We start from the raw sequence: 20,854 nt of genomic DNA, 5'->3' as shown, positions 1-20,854 counted from the left end.
AATATGTGTGTACAATTATATATATATATATATATATATATATATATATATAAATTCATATTATAAGTTTGAAAATAATATTGTCAATGATTACATTTATTTACATAATTGTATTTTCAAAATAATAGAAGGATATGCTATCCAGGATAATAATTTTAATTATCAGTATAATTATTATATTATATAGATATATATAGATATTAATAATTATCAGTATAATACATTTACTGATGAAATCATGTATTATTTATTTGCATAAAGAAAATACTTGAGAATACATAAGAATACTTGAAAAAACAAAATATTTATTTATTTATTTTAAGAAAACCTCAATTTTTTATTTTAGAAAACAATATAGGGCAACAGTCTTAAATAAACAAACAAACAAAAAATCCAAACTCTGCTTTTCATACTTTTCCAGATCTGGAAATGACTCAAATCAAATTCCACACTTTTCCATACTTGGATCCCTGCCTTTGTACCTTTTATGCGTGTGTGCGTGATGCTTTGAATGACGCCTATGTAGGCAGCACACTAGGGTTTGGACCGGAGCCGAGTTTTGAAGCTTTACCCCGCTGAGAGTCTGGCACACACACACATTTACACACAAACCCACTGGAATCTCCACAGGACACTGCCATCACAACCGTTCACACCAAACACATGTATGTGCTTCACACCGGGAGCACCCTGTCACGCGTGTGCGATGATACCCATCATGCATCAGTGCTGTCAGAGTGCATATCACCACGTGACTGTCTGAAACACGCTGCCCGTCGTCATGGCGACGTCTCCAGGGCAACAGGAGAATTCCGGAAACTGAATGTTAATTAAAACTGTTAAATAGCAGGACGAACCAGACCCCCACGACACTTCACAGCCAATTAACACACGCAGCGCATTAGAGCACAAACAGACGCCAGACGCTCTGCAAACACTGAGCCATTCATTCAACGTAAAAACAAAAATATTTTTCTAAATTATAGTCTTTTTTAGCCTTTTAATAAAAAAAAATTCACATTTAATTCAATGTGTTACATTGCATACCATTTAAAATATTTTAAATTCATATTATAAGCTTTCAAATAATATAATAATAATAATAATAATATACAAATATTAATAATAATAAATAATAATATAATAAAAAATAAAAACAATAAGATAATATTATAATATTTGTAAGTTTGAAAATAATATAGTCAAAATAATAAAATTACAAATGTTATTAATTTTGAAATGTTTTAAATATATTACATCTAAGTTTTAAAATAATATTTACAATAAAATAATATTTTCAAAATAATAAAACAATACTGATTGCATTACAATCACATCTTGACTAATTGCATACATTTAAACATTTTAAATTCGTATAAGTTATAAAATAATAAAATGTCACTGATTACATGTATTTAGAAAATGTTATTTTAAAATTAAGTTATGAAATAATATTCTACAGTACATTTTTTTTTCTAAAATAACAAATTAAGACAGATAATATTTACATTTTCACTGACTGTGTTCATTTTAAATGTTTTAAATTCTTATTATAAATGAAATATTAATACAAATATAGCAAATATTTTAAAGTCTTAAAATAATATTGCCAAAACCTCATTTTTAATATAATTCATTAGTTTCTTTGTCATTATTTGTGACCCTGGAGCACAAAAGCAGTCTTAAGTCGCTATGTATAATTTTGTATTGATAATTTTGTATGGGTCAAAATTATCAATTTTTCTTTCATGCCAAAAATCATTAGGATATTAAGTAAAGATCATGCTCCATTAAGATATTTTGTAAATTTCCTACCGTAAATATATAAAAACTTAATTTTTGATTAGTAATATGCATTGCTAAGAACTTCATTTGGACAACTTTAAAGATGATTTTCTCAATATTTAGATTTTTTTGCACCCTCAGATTCCAGATTTTCAAATAGTTGTATCTCAGCCAAATATTGTCCTCCTATCCTAACAAACCATACATCAATGAAAAGATTAATTTCCATTTGAAAAATTGACACATGACTGGTTTTGTGCTCCAGGGTCACAATTGTGAAAACTATTAGCAGTTTCTGAGTGAAAACAGTTTGAAAGAAATTCCTGCGTCATGCTGTTCGAGTTTGCGCTCTGATAGAGGGAAGTCACGCACCTTCTTGGCTCCGGTGAGCGCAGCTTTCTGTAGTTTACGGTAACAGTATTTTGCATAGCTGCTGATCGCTACTCCTGCAACACAGAAACACAAGCAGACGTCAAATATAACGCAGATTCAACTTCAGATATTCTGCATCTTAAGAGCCTAATAATAACTGTCGGGTCAGTGTGGAAATTTTGAAAAATTGACACTTATGACTGGTTTTGTGCTCCAGGGTCACAATTGTGAAAACTACTAGCAGTTTCTGAGTGAAAACAGTTTGAAAGAAATTCCTGCGTCATGCTGTTCGAGTTTGCGCTCTGATAGAGGGAAGTCACGCACCTTCTTGGCTCCGGTGAGCGCAGCTTTCTGTAGTTTACGGTAACAGTATTTTGCATAGCAGCTAATCGCCACTCCTGCAACACAGAAACACAAGCAGACGTCAGATATAACGCAGATTCAGCTTCAGATATTCAGCATCTTAAGAGCCTAATAATAACTGTCGGGTCAGTGTGGAGCGTACAGCACAAAACAGTGTCTTAATTTCACTTCGCTGCGTGCTTGAACAGTTTGCATGTTGCATGAAGCAAAATGTGTAACCTTAATATTCATTGATTTAAAAAACAGATTTGACCTTCCATTCCTTACTAATTCTAATCTTGCTAACCATTTAAAAATATTGCAAATTTGCACAAATTTACTTATATTTTAGATTTGACATTATAATAGTATGCCACTGATACTAAAATAACATTCACACATTTAAATACTTTAAAATCATATTATAAAATATTCTAAATAAAACATAACTAAACTAACTTTCTAAATTAAAGTTATAATATTTTAAATTAAAACTAAAAACTTTTAAAACTTTAAAATTATTATTTAACATAATTCAATATATTTAATATCCTTTATATTTTAAAATTTTATATTATTATATTTCATATATTTATTATTTAATATAATAAATGGACATAAAAAAAAAACAAGACCTAATAGAAATGACAAAAACACACAACAAAATTACTAAAACTTTAACTCAAAAAATAAAAATAATTACTCCAATTCAAAATATGAACAATGCACAAAAATTATCTAACATGACTGGAATTGCAGGAATTGATTTATTTGGATAGTGGCTTCTGTCCAGATTATAAGCTATTAAGTATGGCTTCCTTCTTGTTATTTGAGAAAAATACGAGTAATTTCTGAGTGAAAATTAGTAAATCCTTCATCATTTTGTTAGAGCTTGGCTTTTTAAAAAAGGATGATCCCGAATTCCTGTTCCAGCAGGAAATGCCGGGGTTGTTTGGCAGGATTTCTGCATACCCTTGGTGTCGTTGAGCGGGTCCATGTGTCTGTAGATGTAGCCCTCCAGGTAGCTGTGGAAGCGAGGCGTCGGGGGGAAGAAGGCCAGACAGATGGCCATGAGCTCCCAGCCTCTCTGGAGACTGTCGTAGCGGAAGTTCTCCGTGGTCTGTCGGCAGAGCTGGATGTAGAGCTCATCCCGCAGACCCTGGCAGCTCCAGCCCCTCACCGCCACCTCCAGAGCCACCACCAGCGGCTCGCCTTTGCCCCGCCGGTCGCCCATGTAGCTCTGGATGAGTCTGAAGAGCTCCACGGCCTCGCGCTTCACCGTGCGGTCCGTCGTCATGATCATGGGCTTCTTGATGGGCTCGCTGCTCCACGCCAGCATGTTGGCGATGGACACTTTCCTCCTGAACAGACCCTGGAAGACAGGAACAATTTTAGTTTTAGTAATTTTGTTTTTCAATATTTTTATATTTTTACATTTAATTTTATATTTATTTTTTATTTTAATTATTTTTTAATATTATTAAAATATTTTTAATTTGAGTTTTAGTCATTTTATTGTTTTTTTTTATTCGTTTTTATTAATATTTAGAATTCATTTTTATTTTTATATTTTAATTTTACTTTTAAGTAAGTTTGTTTTATTTTGTCATTTTTTATTAGTTATTATAAATTTTTTACTTCGTTTTTATTTGTATATTTTCCATTTTAATTTTAGTTTAGTAATTTTGTTTTTAAATATTTTTTTATTTTTACATTTTATTTTATATTTTATAATAATTTTTTTTATTTGAATTTTTTTTTATATTATTTAAATATTTTAGTCATTTTATTGTGTTTTTGTCATTTTTATTAGTTTTTATTAATATTTAGAATTCATTTTTATTTTGATATTTTACATTTTAATTGTACTTTTAAGTAAGTTTGTTTTATTTTGTCATTTTTATTAGTTATTATAAAAAATTTTTATTAGTTTTTAATTTTATATTTTACATTTTAATTTTAGATTTAGTAATCCTGTTTTGTGTTTTTGTAATGTTTATTAGTTTTTAATAGTATTTTGAATTAGTATTTATTCTTACATTTTTCATTTTAATTTGAGTTTTAGTAATTTTGTAGTGTTTTTCTTATTTTGTATTAATTTTTTAAAAATATGTTTATACAGTTTTTATTAGTTTTATTTATTTTAGTACTAAAACTAAATAAAAAATTTATATTGCCTTTGCAACTAATTAAAAAGAAATATATATTTTTAATTTATTATATTATTTATTCCATTTTAAGTAATTAAACTATTTTTTACGTTTCTAGTTTAACCAAGATTACTTTTCCAGTGTCACATTTCAACCCTGTACAGAATCACATATGAAATATCAAAATATTATAAAAATATCTAAAAAAAAAAAAAGTTTGAATATTTGATATTGTGAGAGAAAAAAACCAAATCTATTTTCCACGTCAATTTTAGTTTTAGTGTTTGTTGTGTGTTTTTGTAATTTTTAATCGTTTTTTTATTTGGTTTTTAGTTTTATTGATATTTTGAAATAGTCTTTAATTTGATATTTTTTAAATGTTCATACAGTTTTTATTCATTTTTATCTTGTAATGTAAATCAATGAGATCCATAACAGTATAGCAGATAAAATGAAATAAATATTAGTCGTCACTCTATATCTCCAATAATATGTCTTAGAAAGATTATCAAAACCTATAATGCAATGCAATCCAATGATGATTCATTGGACAGTAGGTTTCCAGGGTTTAATGGGTGTTTTGGTGTACCTGCGTGTGCTTGTTGAAGTGTTTGGATGCCCAGTTCTCGATGTCCGTCTCGGAGGACGGTTTGCGGAGCGTGAACTCTGGAAAGACGCCACAGCTCATGCTGGGCATCATGTTGCGAGCGTTTCGACTGGCCTCGAACTGAGAACATGCTCCGAGATCCTCCGACTGAAAGAAAGAAAACATTGTGTGTTGATGCTGAAGAGCAGAATTGAGAGCAGAGGAAGCACAGATATTAAAGCCGCCTCAGCCGCAGAAAGAGGAGACCGAGAGGAAATGAGTCAAGCTCCAAAATAATGAGAATAACAACAGCAGCAGGACTGCAGAAATACCTCCTTCAGCCAATTATACAGTTTCACATGATTCAAGCGCTTTCCTCTCGTGGCCTCAGTAACATCAGCTGTTACCAAACGCGTCATGCAAAGACACGCAGGTACATGTAACAAAACAACATAAAAAACTCACTATATATTAATAACATGGACCTGAGAAATGTGTACAATTTCTGAAGAAGGGGAAAACTACAAATATAAATATTTATCTATTGGATGAATCTTTTAACTGGCAAACATTACTTTAAATAGCTTCTTGAAATACGCATAAATATTTAAAAATAGCACAAAAAATAAATATTAATAAAAAATAAATAGTAAGGTTTATGATTAAAATGAGAAAAGAAAGCAAATTGCTGTTGGGGTAAGAAAAAATAAGAAATGAATAATAATAATAATAATTCCAAATAATTCAGTAAAAAAAGTAATTAATAATTTGTTTTGGGTAAATGGATCTTGTTAGCATTTAGATGCAAAAATGCTGTTTTTTTGTAGTGAAAAAATAAACAAAACAAAGATCATGTCGTTTTTTTTTATTAATTTTTTTTAACATAAATATTAAAAGTAGCAATAAAAACTAAATAAAAGAATAATAAAAAAAACAAGAAAATAAAAAAAGAGAATAAAATTCAGTTGGGGTAAGAAAAATAAGAAAATAAAACAACAACAGGAATGTTGTAATAATATAATAATAATAATAATAATAAATCCAAACTAAGCAAACAAACTGATTGACTGTAATTCAGCATCTGATGTTTGTGGAGTGTTTCATAGAAGGTGTTTGACTTCAGCCGTGCATGAAGACCATGAGACCATGAGGGACAGTCTGTCCTTGCTTCTTCCTGAATGACTTCATATTCTTGGCTCCAGAAATACAGTTCATTTGAGCAAGCAGAGCAATTATCAGTGCTAATGATTCCCGTGAGTCTGCTGAGCATCACAACGAACATCTGAAACACTGTGACTTAAGTGTGTGTGTGTGTTCATGCAGCGTTTGAGCTCCAGACACCGATGAATCCTCCAATCATGTGAGTTACTGAGAACTTTAAAATCCTCCCAGAAGGCCTCAGCAACTGCATAGCAATGTTCTAAAGCATACTCAGAACAACCTTAGCAACTGCATAGCAACGTTCTAAAGCATGCTCAGAACAACCTTAGCAACTGCATAGCAACATTCTAAAACATACTCAGAACACCCTTAGCAACTGCATAGCAACATTCTAAAACATACTCAGAACACCCTTAGCAACTGCATAGCAACATTCTAAAACATACTCAGAACACCCTTAGCAACTGCATAGCAACATTCTAAAACATACTCAGAACACCCTTAGCAACTGCATAGCAACATTCTAAAACATACTCAGAACACCCTTAGCAACTGCATAGCAACATTCTAAAACATACTCAGAACACCCTTAGCAACTGCATAGCAACATTCTAAAACATACTCAGAACACCCTTAGCAACTGCATAGCAACATTCTAAAGCATGCTCAGAACAACCTTAGCAACTGCATAGCAACGTTCTAAAGCATGCTCAGAAAAACCTTAGCAACTGCATAGCAATATTCTAAAACATAATCAGAACAACCTTAGCAACTGCAGAGCAATGTTCTAAAACATACTCAGAACAACCTTAGCAACTGCATAGCAACATTCTAAAACATCAGAACAACCTTAGCAACTGCATAGCAACGTTCTAAAACATACTCAGAACAACCTTAGCAACTGCAGAGCAATGTGCATAGCAATGTTCTAAAACATACTCAGAACAACCTTAGAAACTGCATAGCAACGTTCTAAAACATACTCAGAACAACCTTAGCAACTGCATAGCAACGTTCTAAAACATACTCAGAACAACCTTAGCAACTGCATAGCAACGTTCTAAAACATACCCAGAACAACCTTAGCAACTGCATAGCAACGTTCTAAAACATACTCAGAACAACCTTAGCAACTGCATAGCAAAGTTCTAAAACATACTCAGAACAACCTTAGCAACTGCATAGCAACATTCTAAGACATACTCAGAACAACCTTAGCAACTGCATAGCAAAGTTCTAAAACATACTCAGAACAACCTTAGCAACTGCATAGCAAAGTTCTAAAGCATACTCAGAACAACCTTAGCAACTGCATAGCAAAGTTCTAAAGCATACTCAGAACAACCTTAGCAACTGCATAGCAAAGTTCTAAAGCATACTCAGAACAACCTTAGCAACTGCATAGCAAAGTTCTAAAGCATACTCAGAACAACCTTAGCAACTGCATAGCAAAGTTCTAAAGCATACTCAGAACAACCTTAGCAACTGCATAGCAAAGTTCTAAAGCATACTCAGAACAACCTTAGCAACTGCATAGCAAAGTTCTAAAGCATACTCAGAACAACCTTAGCAACTGCATAGCAAAGTTCTAAAGCATACTCAGAACAACCTTAGCAACTGCATAGCAAAGTTCTAAAGCATACTCAGAACAACCTTAGCAACTGCATAGCAAAGTTCTAAAGCATACTCAGAACAACCTTAGCAACTGCATAGCAAAGTTCTAAAGCATACTCAGAACAACCTTAGCAACTGCATAGCAAAGTTCTAAAGCATACTCAGAACAACCTTAGCAACTGCATAGCAAAGTTCTAAAGCATACTCAGAACAACCTTAGCAACTGCATAGCAAAGTTCTAAAGCATACTCAGAACAACCTTAGCAACTGCATAGCAAAGTTCTAAAGCATACTCAGAACAACCTTAGCAACTGCATAGCAAAGTTCTAAAGCATACTCAGAACAACCTTAGCAACTGCATAGCAAAGTTCTAAAGCATACTCAGAACAACCTTAGCAACTGCATAGCAAAGTTCTAAAGCATACTCAGAACAACCTTAGCAACTGCATAGCAAAGTTCTAAAGCATACTCAGAACAACCTTAGCAACTGCATAGCAAAGTTCTAAAGCATACTCAGAACAACCTTAGCAACTGCATAGCAAAGTTCTAAAGCATACTCAGAACAACCTTAGCAACTGCATAGCAAAGTTCTAAAGCATACTCAGAACAACCTTAGCAACTGCATAGCAAAGTTCTAAAGCATACTCAGAACAACCTTAGCAACTGCATAGCAAAGTTCTAAAGCATACTCAGAACAACCTTAGCAACTGCATAGCAAAGTTCTAAAGCATACTCAGAACAACCTTAGCAACTGCATAGCAAAGTTCTAAAGCATACTCAGAACAACCTTAGCAACTGCATAGCAAAGTTCTAAAGCATACTCAGAACAACCTTAGCAACTGCATAGCAAAGTTCTAAAGCATACTCAGAACAACCTTAGCAACTGCATAGCAAAGTTCTAAAGCATACTCAGAACAACCTTAGCAACTGCATAGCAAAGTTCTAAAGCATACTCAGAACAACCTTAGCAACTGCATAGCAAAGTTCTAAAGCATACTCAGAACAACCTTAGCAACTGCATAGCAAAGTTCTAAAGCATACTCAGAACAACCTTAGCAACTGCATAGCAACGTTCTAAAACATACTCAGAACAACCTTAGCAACTGCATAGCAACACGCTAAAAACCGTCTAAAATGCCCAAGCAACCATTTTTGAACCGGAGTACACAGACGAAGAACTAACCGCGCGTGACCTTTCCAACGCGTTTACGTAATGTGAAGTGTCGCATGTGCATCGATTCGCCAGTGTTGGGAGTAACGCATTACAAACGTAACAATATTATGTTAAGTAAGGTTTAGGAGCTCATTTTTATTCCACCCCATATCCTGAATATATCACTCATAAATGATTATATACTAAATGAATAGAAGTTATGAAGATTGATGTGGTTTGGAATTGGTCAAATGTGCTTGGAAAAAAAATATCATCAGAATATCAACGTGCCTAATAATTATGCACGCGGTGTACAAACAAGTTCACGGAGAGAAAACCGAGATGACAGAAATAAAAGTAAACACACTGCAGTTTCGAATAATCTGTATGACCAAAAAATGACAGAGTATTTTTGTTGTATTTCTGCAGCCTGTTCATTATCAGAATAAAATATAGTCAACCAAACATACAGCTACACTGGTTAACTTAAATATTCCATCGTACAATCCGTGCCGTTCAGCCTGGGCTCGGGCCAAGCACATATTTGCATGTGAAGAGGATGATTTTTTTTTTGTGCAGAAAACATGGTTTTCATAATAAATAATAGTTTAGCATTCACATACATAACGAATATGGAAACATTTAATTGGATTCGTGCCGAATGAGAGAGGTAGTCTGCGTGAGAACAACGGCGTTTGCTTTTAGTCTAGCTTTAAATTAATTCGTTTTGGTTTGTTTAGCAAATTATATTTTTAATTCTTGTTGTGTTCTAAATACCGTTCAAGGCTAGCTATTATGTTAGGCCTATAATTGTTTGTACATTATAACATTCCGCTTTACCGGTATTATTTCTGAATGTAATAATGCGGTTTGTGCTTATCTGACTTTAACCTAAACTACAACGTAACCTAAATATGATTTTATAATTTTTAATGCTATAGCAGACCTACCAAATCACCCTCTGCATGGATGTATAATGAGCAGCAATAAACTACATTTTAGCATTTTAAAATGCCTAGTCAAATTTCTGTGGATATTTTGGTGAAAGTAACTCAAAAGTAGTGTAACATTACAATTCAGAGACAGCAATATTGTAATGTAACTAATTACTTTCAAAAGACAGTAACTAGTAATATATAATGTATTACATTTTGGAAGTAACTTGCCCAACACTGCGCATCACAGAGATAGTGCAAGATGAGCAATTGTGGTTAAAAAGTATATACTTTTTTTTTAGAAAATGACAGATGGTTGCGCTAGATTATTCCTCAGCTGGGATCATGTAGAGCCCTTTGAAGCTGCACTGAAACTGCAATTTGGATCTTCAGCCCTTTGATCTCCATTGAAGTCCACTATATGGAGAAAAATCCCGGAATGTTTTCCTCAAAAACCTTCATTTCTTTGCAACTGAAGTAAGAAAGACATTAACAACTTGAATGACATGGGCGTGAGTAAATTATCAGGAAATTTTCATTCTGGAAGTGAACTAATCCTTTAACAGTCCTAAAACAAGCTTGAATTTCTGATGTTAGATGTTTGATTTTGATGTTAGTTGTGGAATGTGGGGATGTCAGTCGTCAGTTGGTGATGTGAGTGTGATGCCTTACATAAGCGTGAGCACTCACCAAACTGCACACGCTGAAATATTGATGTGGAACAGCAGGGCGTGTCTGTGTGTGTGTGTGTGTGTGCGTGTGATCTGCTGGACAAACACACTGAAACCGCCTGAAACCTCCCAGAAAACACTGCAAATGGAGAAACATCACATACACCAACAAACCGGCCCTGAAGAGTCAGCAGCTGCAGTTGCTAGGGCATTCTGACAGGTTTTGAGCGCGTTGCTATGCAGTTGCTAGGGTGTTCTGGGCGGTTTTTAGAGCATTGCTATGCAGTTGCTTGGGGATTCTGACAGGTTTTTAGAGCAGGGCTCGCAAAATCGCTAGCCCGACGTCCCGGGGCTATTGTGTTTTCCAGTCGGGCTACCAAAATGTATCACCACTCTGCCCGACGAGCTATCTTAAATGCAGATCTCCCTTAAAAACTCCTAAAGTGAGTTGTATCAAACTTAAGGCCATAAAAAGTTTTAAATACGTAAATGGTATAAGAAATATAATTATAATTTCAAGAGGTCTTACGCGAGCTCCGCGGGACTGCCATCCTCCAGCGTCGCCGTGGCTGGAGTTTCCCTTGACTCCGCCTCCAGCCTCTAAGCCCCGGACTCCACCTCATCCCGTGGACTCCACCATGGCTCCTAGCTCCCTCCTCTCCGCCGTGGCCCGGCAGTCCACAAGCTCTGCCAGGCTCCCTCGTCCCTCCAGCTCCGCCTTGGTCTGGCGTCGACCATCCTGCGCCTCGGGACTCCACTCATCTGGCTTCGCCTCGTCCCTCCGTCTCTGTCGGGCTCCTTCATCCCCTTGGCTCCTCCTCAGTCCTCGGTCGCTCCGGCTCCACCGCGGCCTCCCGGATCCACATCTTTGCGTCGGTTGCCGGCACTGTCTGCTCCGTTTCTGCCTCGGGCTCTTCCACCACCTACTCTGCCACCATTGGTCGGCCCCCTGGAGTCGGCGGCCATTCCTCCTCCGTGGCTCCTCCCTCCTTCAGCTCCACCGTGGGTTGACATTATGGCTGTGGCCTGGGTCCTGCTGGGCTCCTCCTGCTCCAAGCCCCTCCTGTCTCCTCCCTGGCTCATCCCTCCATCGTCTCCCCCATGGACTCTGTCTGCCCGCTCCCCCCGAACTTCAAAAGGCAATGATGTCATTGAATAAATATGAGCGCTGCATGTTTCAAGTCAAAACGTGGCGCGGATGTCTTCATTTGAATGTATCTGAAGGGAACCGACTGTCCTCAGAAACGTGTCGTTGGCATTTTAATTTTATTTGACCTATAATTCCTGATAAAGCAGCGTTTATTAAAAAAAAAAAAAGGTATTTTTTTATTTGGACTAGTTAAATTAATTTTCGGGCTACCAAAATTTGAGGAGTACCTGCCCGAAGGGCTACCTGTCACGGCACTGGATTGGTTTTGCTGTGTTTTCCCTCCCCATGTGTTCCGTGTCCCCGTTAATTAGTCATTCCATGCACCTGTGTTCCCCTGAGTGCCCTGTGTTTATTAGCCCCAGTCTGTGCTGTCTGTCTTTGTCGGAGATTGTACGTCAACCCATGCGTTCTCTGTGCTCCTGTCTGCCCCGTGTATTCCCTTGGATTTCTCGAATTAAAGACTATTGTGAGTTTACGCCTTGTCTCCTCGTTCCTTGCTCCTCGCCTTAAGTGAACATGACAGAATCTCCGATCAGAACAGTTTAAATTGCGTGTTTCCCCTCTGTTTTGTTTCTCGTTATTCTCTCAGTGTTTTTGTTTCCGTTGTGTGCCCCAATGGACCCCCTCCTTCGCCCTGAATTCATCCTCCTCCTGCTGGAGCAGGGGGAAAATTCGCTCGTGGGTCATACTCCGTGTCCCCGTTAATTAGTCATTCCATACACCTGTGTTCCCCTGAGTGCCCTGTGTTTATTAGCCCCAGTCTGTGCTGTCTGTCTTTGTTGGAGATTGTACGTCAACCCATGTGTTCTCTGTGCTCCTGTCTGCCCCGTGTATTCCCTTGGATTTCTCAAATTAAAGACTATTGTGAGTTTACGCCTTGTCTCCTCGTTCCTCACTCCTCGCCTTAGGTGAACGTGACACTACCAGGGATTTTGAAATTTTGCGAGCCCTGTAGAGCATTGCTATGCTGTTGCTATGGTGTTCTGGGCGGTTTTTAAAGCGTTGCTATGCAGTTGCTAGGGGATTCTGACAGGTTTTTAGAGTGTTGCTATGCAGTTGCTAGGCCGTACTGGGTGTTTTTAGAGCATCGCTATGCAGTTGCTAGGGTGTTCTGGGGTGGTTTTTAGAGCCTTAAGTGAACATGACAGAATCTCCGATCAGAACAGTTTAAATTGCGTGTTTCCCCTCTGTTTTGTTTCTCGTTATTCTCTCAGTGTTTTTGTTTCCGTTGTGTGCCCCAATGGACCCCCTCCTTCGCCCTGAATTCATCCTCCTCCTGCTGGAGCAGGGGGAGAAATCGCTCGAGGGTCATACCAGACTGTTTCTGGCCATTGCCCATCTAACCACCTACCCGGATGACGCGCTCTGCGCGTTCTATGACGCCAGCCTCAACATCGCGTGCAGAGCGCCGTAGTCTGAAGATGGCCCTCGAGCGGAATTCGCTGCCTTTGTGAAGTGGACACTGGTGAGAAATGGATCTCCGTTCCCCGCCGGTTCCCAGGAGTATATCGCCAGTGCCACTTATTTTTTTATTTGGACTAGTTAAATTAATTTTCGGGCTACCAAAATTTGAGGAGTACCTGCCCGAAGGGCTACCTGTCACGGCACTGGATTGGTTTTGCTGTGTTTTCCCTCCCCATGTGTTCCGTGTCCCCGTTAATTAGTCATTCCATGCACCTGTGTTCCCCTGAGTGCCCTGTGTTTATTAGCCCCAGTCTGTGCTGTCTGTCTTTGTTGGAGATTGTACGTCAACCCATGTGTTCTCTGTGCTCCTGTCTGCCCCGTGTATTCCCTTGGATTTCTCAAATTAAAGACTATTGTGAGTTTACGCCTTGTCTCCTCGTTCCTCACTCCTCGCCTTAGGTGAACGTGACACTACCAGGGATTTTGAAATTTTGCGAGCCCTGTAGAGCATTGCTATGCTGTTGCTATGGTGTTCTGGGCGGTTTTTAAAGCGTTGCTATGCAGTTGCTAGGGGATTCTGACAGGTTTTTAGAGTGTTGCTATGCAGTTGCTAGGCCGTACTGGGTGTTTTTAGAGCATCGCTATGCAGTTGCTAGGGTGTTCTGGGGTGGTTTTTAGAGCGTTGCTATGCAGTTGCTAGGAGATTCTGACAGGTTTTTAGAGAGTTGCTAAGCAGTTACTAGGCCGTACTGGGTGTTTTTAGAGTGTCGCTATGCAGTTGCTAGGGTGTTCTTTAGAGAGTTGCTATGCAGTTGCTAGGGTGTTCTGGGGTGGTTTTTAGAGCGTTGCTATGCAGTTGCTAGGGGATTCTGACAGGTTTTTAGAGAGTTGCTAAGCAGTTGCTAGGCCGTACTGGGTGTTTTTTAGAGCATCGCCATGCAGTTGCTAGGGTGTTCTTAAGAGTGTTGCTATGCAGTTGCTAGGGTGTTCTAAGAGGTTTTCAGAGTGCTGCTATGCAGTTGCTAGGGTGTTCTAAGAGGTTTTCAGAGTGCTGCTATGCAGTTGCTAAGACATCATACCTCGCGCGCCAGGGGAAGGACTAGCCATCGCCGCACGGAGCGGCCACGAGGAAGATCGCCGCGGACGGTGTGAGCGCGGAGAGGAGCTCCGCCTCCTGCACCGCGGCTGAGGGTGAGCTGAGTATGGCGCGGCATATGTGCCAAGACGAAGAGGAGAGGGCTCCAGTCCCCGAATCCAGTTCAGAGTGCCCTCCAGTGCCTGCTCCTAGAAAGCGCCCTCCAGTGCCTGCTTCTAGAATGCACCCTAAAGTGTCCGCTCCTCCAGAGAGTAATCCTATTCTGGTGATCAGCCTAGAGGGGGCTCCTGAGTTTAGCCCCGAATGCCCGGAGGCTCACGAATGCACGCCCTCCCACCCTCTCCTGTCTCCTCCTCCGCTGTCGTCTGGCAGCCCCTCTGCTCGCCCTCAGCCCACCATCTATGCGGTGCAAGCTCCGCGGGACTGCCATCCTCCAGTGTCGCCGTGGCTGGAGTTTCCCTTGACTCCGCCTCCAGCCTCTAAGCCCCGGACTCCACCTCATCCCGTGGACTCCACCATGGCTCCTAGCTCCCTCCTCTCCGCCGTGGCCCGGCAGTCCACAAGGTTGCTATGCAGTTGCTAGGGTGTTCTGGGGTGGTTTTTAGAGCGTTGCTATGCAGTTGCTAGGGGATTCTGACAGGTTTTTAGAGAGTTGCTAAGCAGTTGCTAGGCCGTACTGGGTGTTTTTTAGAGCATCGCCATGCAGTTGCTAGGGTGTTCTTAAGAGTGTTGCTATGCAGTTGCTAGGGTGTTCTAAGAGGTTTTCAGAGTGCTGCTATGCAGTTGCTAGGCCGTACTAGGTGTTTTTTAGAGCATCGCCATGCAGTTGCTAGGGTGTTCTTTAGAGTGTTGCTATGCAGTTGCTAGGGTGTTCTAAGAGGTTTTTTGAGGGTTGCTACGCAGTTGCTGGGGTATTATGGGAGGTTTGCGTGCCTGTTCCTGCTGAAGCTGCTGTCTGCCTCCATTACTATCAGCAAATAGAGCCGAACCTAAAAAATCCTCCAAGGAAACTCTCACACAGTTTAGCTCGGCTCAGCCCGGTATCTCCAGAACAAAGATATCAGTGGTTGGGTAACAGGCGTCTGAGGGTCAGCCGGCCCAATTAACCTCACTGGCAGTGCTTAAGCGGCAGGTCAGGCCTGATTCAGGACAGTTAAACGCTCATTATATTGGGCTGAAAGAGCTCAGAGTTCAGCTCATCAGAGGATTCTAGCTCATTCAAGACCTCACCGCCAATGTGTCCAAAAACACTTTCTACTGCGCCGCTGAAACTGACATCATACCACACAATCAGCAAACGCAATCTGAGCTGTTAATGAAACAGAGTCTAATGTCTAATAAAGCCTCAGTTTCTTTAAGTGCATTCCTCTGGTTTTTGATTGTATCTTACATTCATAATATTCTATTCCACTCTAATCACAATTTCCATTCATTAAAACAGTGATTCTCAATGTTTTATGTGTTTCCATTTGAACCCGTTTGAGCTTGAAACACCCCTGAGATTTAAAGTTAATTTTTAAATCTCATGTTCATAGTTCTCTGATGTTGGTCAATGGTCACGTGACATGAAGGTAAACAATCCAATATTTCATCATTTTTAGTGTATTGAGAGTGTTGCTATACAGTTGCTAGGACATTCTATAATGTTTTTAAAGCGTTGCTATGATATTTCTAGGTCATTCTGGGCATTTTTATGGCGTTGCTATGCAGTTGCTAAGGTGCTACAGAAGGTTTCGAAGGCGTTACTATGCAGTTGCTAAGGTGCTACAGAAGGTTTTGAAGGCATTACTATGCAGTTGCTAAGGTGCTACAGAAGGTTTTTAAAGCGATGCTATGCTAGAGCTTGAGCATTGTTAGAGCATTGTGGGAGGTTTCATAGCATGTTGCTATGCAGTTGCTAAGGCTTTCTGGGCGGTTTTTAAAGTGTTGCTATGCAGTTGCTAGGGTGCTTTACTGTTTCACACCAAAAGAGTCCTGCACCTCTAAATTTGAGATCTCCTGGTTTTTAGACCGTTGCTAAGTAGTTGCTAGGGGGTTCTGGAAGGTTTTTAGATCATTGCAATGCTTCCTACAGTGCACGCCTGTGGGATCGTTCACTGGTTTTATGGTCCAGAAGATGAGAACAGTGCATTTAATTACTTAGTAAAGTAACTATGCAGCTCTCCCTAACAAGACACATGAATTTAGGACTCGTCCACGACTGAACTAAAGTATCCCAATTTGTTGACCATTCTCAATGGTAAAGTGCCCAAGCAACATCGCTCGGCAACATTGCTCAAAAAGTTGCCCCGTGTATCATTAGCCTAATACTAGAGGTTAGAAAGTTAGAGGATTAACCTGAAGTAGTAACTAACTGTAAAGGTGATGGTTGACTCACATAAATCATAAAATAAAGTTGCAGAGTATTGCAGCACCTAAAATACATGGCAATCAGGACTGTAATGTGTCCCAGGTATTGCAATAATCTGGTAATGACCTCCCATCCACTGCAGTGACATAAATATGGGAATCTCTGCAATGTTTTGAGTTTCTGATGCAACGCGCATGTCGTTGTGCATTACCTGCGAGGGATGGAGGTAAGGTTCAGGTGATGCCAGGCTGGTTTGCACCGACAGACTCTTTTCTAGCAGCGTCTGAGGAAATGCCAGTCTGTCCAGGGTGGCGCGCTTCCAGTGGCTTTCCTGTAGCGCAAGAGCCTCGTCTTCGCTGAACGCCCGCACCACCGGACCAGGCAGTGGCAGGGGTGTCGCCCCGTCGCTTTCATACCCGTCTTTCGCTCCCTGGTCAGAAGACACGCCCCCTCGCTGATGTAACATCTGCTGAGCCTCCCATGCCAACCGGGCTTGGGTGATCATGGCCCCGAGACCAGACCCCATGCCATCGCCCTCTCCTCCCGGCAAAGACGGCTTCCGGTTCTTACGTTTCCGATTGCCACCGTTGAGATCGTGACTGTGCTGTAGCGTAAAGGAGCCGCCGTAAGAAAATCCGGCTGACAGGCTATTTGAACTGGTCGTGCCGTAGCTCAGCAGACGCTCGGTTGTCCTAAACCGAGGGGAGGAGCCAGACTGCTCGACATAAACTAGCTGCTTTACATATTCCCGCCCAGCGGCGCTATACTCCCGCCCACCGGAGCTGTACTCCCTCATGCCTGAGCTATAATCCCGCCCACTGGAGCTGTAGTCCCGCCCCGCAGAGCTGTAGTCCCGCCCACTCGAGCTATAGTCTCGATCGCCCTGATTGGGCGTCTTCTCGGGCGTAGAGCTCCGCTGTCTCGTCAACACCAGTTGACCGTAAGGAGACGGACTTTGCTTGGGAGAGTGGTAAAGACCTGGTTTTCGCGCCGGAGACCTGTCAGAGCCAAAAAAGGCCTGGTCGCAGTGCATGTCAGTGGGCGGTTCCTCATAAATAGGCGGGGACTGGTATTCCGAGGGCGGTTCCTCGTACAAAGGAGGCTCGTAAGCATAGCGGGGGGACGATGGCTGGGAATCGCCCGAGCAGCGCCGCTGAGTGCCGCCCAAGTCCGCTTTCTTCAGAAACGGAGACTGCGACGACGGGCGGTCGGGCAGAGAAAGAGGCGTGGCTTCGGGGTCGGAAGGAGCGTTGCTGGACGAGCATCTGGAGCGTGGGGAAGAACTGGAGTATCCGTTTCCCTGCGTCAGAAAACTGGGTTCTCGATCCGACACTTTGATGAGCATCCGCTCTCTGGTGCCAGTGCCCCATCTGAACCTAAACGAATTCAGAAATATATAAAATATATAAGAAATATATAAAAATATTTTTTTTACTATTTATTAAAGGAGTAATACAATGAAAAGTAAAATAAAAAGATTCAATAAGGGAACATATGAAGAGTTTGGTCCCAAAAATGTATAAATTCATTTTGATTAATTTGAGTAAAAATGTGTTTTTTTTTACTCAAAAAAGCAGAAACCACCACAGGTTCATCAATGCCGTCAAAATTATTAATATGAATGAAATATTGCGTAGCTTGCCAGTTACTGTTTACAATGCGTGGAATGGTGCGCTGTGATTGGTTGTTACTGTTTACAATGCGTGGAATGGTGCGCTGTAATTGGTTGAACGGATGTATCGCATTCTGCAGAGAAGGGAGACTGGCGTTTGTCGCCGGTTTGGAATGAAAGGGAGAAAACATGACAGAATAACACAGCGGATATCGCATTTTGCGTCAAATTAAAAATTGACTTTTCAATACCGACCAGAAACAATACTGATTTGGTGGGAACTCATTTTTAAAAAAATTTTTATGGCGTTTATCGCGTTTTGGAACCAAACTCTTCATATATAAACATTTATATTTTTAATTTTTTGTTGTTTCATTTTATTTTGTTTTTCTATTTTAACTTTGTGATATTCATGTTTCATTCCTCTTTAATAAATAGTTAAGACTATAAATAAGACTATTTAATAATAAATCTGATTTTCTTTACTGTTTATTAAATGGACATATCATTAAAAGTAAAACAAAACAAAATAAAAATACAAACATTTATTTTTTAATAAAAAGATATTCTTATCTTATTTTATTTTACTATTTACAATAAATCTCCTTGAATATGTAGTAGTAAATAAATGTTTATTAAAAACGGCCATATCATGAAAAGTAAAAAATATAATAATAGAAATATAAACATTTATTTTGAATAAAATAAGCCATCCTATTTTGCTCTGTAGACATTTCTTAACCTTCAGATCTCAAAATTCATTTTCCAGTGCAAAAAGTCAAGTTTGTTCTGAAATGATCACAAACCATTTTACTTCTTAAATGTGATGAATTTCCAAGAATTACCAAATATTCAATGAGGGAAAAAAATGACTGAGTGGGATTTTTTCCATGAGGATAAAATAAGAGAGATTTAATAAGAGGGAGTGATGATATCAGTTGAAAAGAAGTAAGAGTAGAGTACTTTGATGAAAATGTTGGGTTTGTTCAAATCACTAACACTAACTATAGCAATAATAAAAGTGATGCTTGACTTCAAATCGAGCACCATTAAAAATCTCAGTCCTTCAAGCCTTTCAAGGGCAATTTTGAAAGATCTAAATCTAAGAGTTCTGTGAGTTTAAAGAGCACAGAAAAGGCCTCTAAGCATCAAGAAAAGAAGTGTGTAAAATCAATTCAGCACTTGGCCACCACAGCCCTCTGAAGGCTCCCCATGACCAGACTGGATTACACAGCCAAGTGTGTGTGTGTGTGTGTGTGTGTGTGTGTTCACTTCTTTAGTAGCCGGATTAAAACTCTGAACACAAGAAACTTATCTCTCACTCCGTCTCTCTTGAGCAAGAGACCCACTACAAAGTGAGCAGTGTTTTCCTCTGGATATTAATTATTCATGGATATCCGACCTTCAAATCAATTTACACATTCTATGCTTCTTTCATTCCCTCTGCCTCCTCCTCCTCCTCTGTCACACAAAATCATTTCACGACCCTCCCTTCCTCGTCCTCGCGCTCCTCATGGGATGAAACTGTGACACCGTTGGAATATTAAATCTAAAAAACAGCTTGAAGTGCTATGCCTGTTTTCTTCAATCATACCTTTTATTCCATTCATTTTTTAATGCACACGCAAAATCGTACATATCTCTCACTATTAAGCGTCAAGCCATTCGTCATCAACCGTGCAAATGTCTTCGGACTGCCCATTTTTCTCGGGTTTCCGGAAAGATTTCAGCAATTAAAAGCAAAATCACACTGAGTTTGTGGCTTTTATGGAGGCATAATGCATCGTTTAATAACCTCAGAGCTTATGGTAGGTCTGTCTGGAAAGGTTATACTGTTATTGCTAAAAAAAAAAAACTAATTCTCTAGGGACAAAAAATAATAATTTTCTTACACACTATAATTCTATTTATGCTATTTTTGCAGTATACAGTATGTATTCTATGTACAGTATGTTGATTTTCTGTATGCATGGAATAGAGTGCAACAGTCTGAAAATTGCATTTAATGCAAAAAAAAAAAAAGGATTTTCTTAATCAGTATTTTTGTCTTGTTTTCCAGTACAAATATATAAATATTCCTAAATCAAGACTTAGACATAAGGCTTAAGATATTACATCTTATTTTCCGAAAAATGTATCAAAATTAAATGAGTTTTTGCTTAAAACAAGAAAAAGTATCCGTCAACGAGGGAAGAAAAATAAACTTAATTCAAAAGAAAAAAACAAGATTCTTTTACTGACCCAATTAGCAGATAGTTATTCATGTTTTAAGCAAAAACTCAATTTTGGTAAATTTTTTTCAGAAAACAAAACAAGTAATTTTGCTTCTAAAATAAACATATCTTGATTTAAGAATAATTAGATATTTGTATTGAAAAACAAGACAAAAATTATAAATTATAAATATATATATATATATATATTTCTTTTTATTTATTTATTTAATTTTTTGAAAGAAAAAAAAAAAAATATA

The 20,854-nt window shown here is 38.9% G+C and overlaps 1 protein-coding gene across 2 annotated transcripts in view; it reads right to left on the bottom strand.

Moving 5' to 3' along the window:
* Positions 1-20,854, bottom strand: part of arhgap39 (Rho GTPase activating protein 39) — a 72,421-nt gene that overhangs the window by 17,030 nt on the left and 34,537 nt on the right. Inside the window, exons 3-6 of one of the 2 annotated variants that reach the window (XM_016551183.1) lie at positions 16,981-18,145; positions 5,239-5,403; positions 3,472-3,871; positions 2,482-2,555 (exon numbers count right to left, since the gene is read on the bottom strand). In XM_016551183.1, coding sequence (XP_016406669.1) covers positions 2,482-2,555; positions 3,472-3,871; positions 5,239-5,403; positions 16,981-18,145 — 1,804 coding nt within the window. Of the gene's footprint in view, positions 1-2,157; positions 2,232-2,481; positions 2,556-3,471; positions 3,872-5,238; positions 5,404-16,980; positions 18,146-20,854 lie in introns of both variants that reach the window. The other variant, XM_016551182.1, reaches the window with a different exon arrangement.

Source organism: Sinocyclocheilus rhinocerous, unplaced genomic scaffold, assembly GCF_001515625.1.
Source record: "Sinocyclocheilus rhinocerous isolate Xijiao unplaced genomic scaffold, SAMN03320098_v1.1 scaffold555, whole genome shotgun sequence".
NCBI lineage: Eukaryota > Metazoa > Chordata > Actinopteri > Cypriniformes > Cyprinidae > Sinocyclocheilus > Sinocyclocheilus rhinocerous.
Note: the sequence above shows the minus strand (reverse complement) of the source record. Positions and strands in the feature narration are given on the sequence as shown.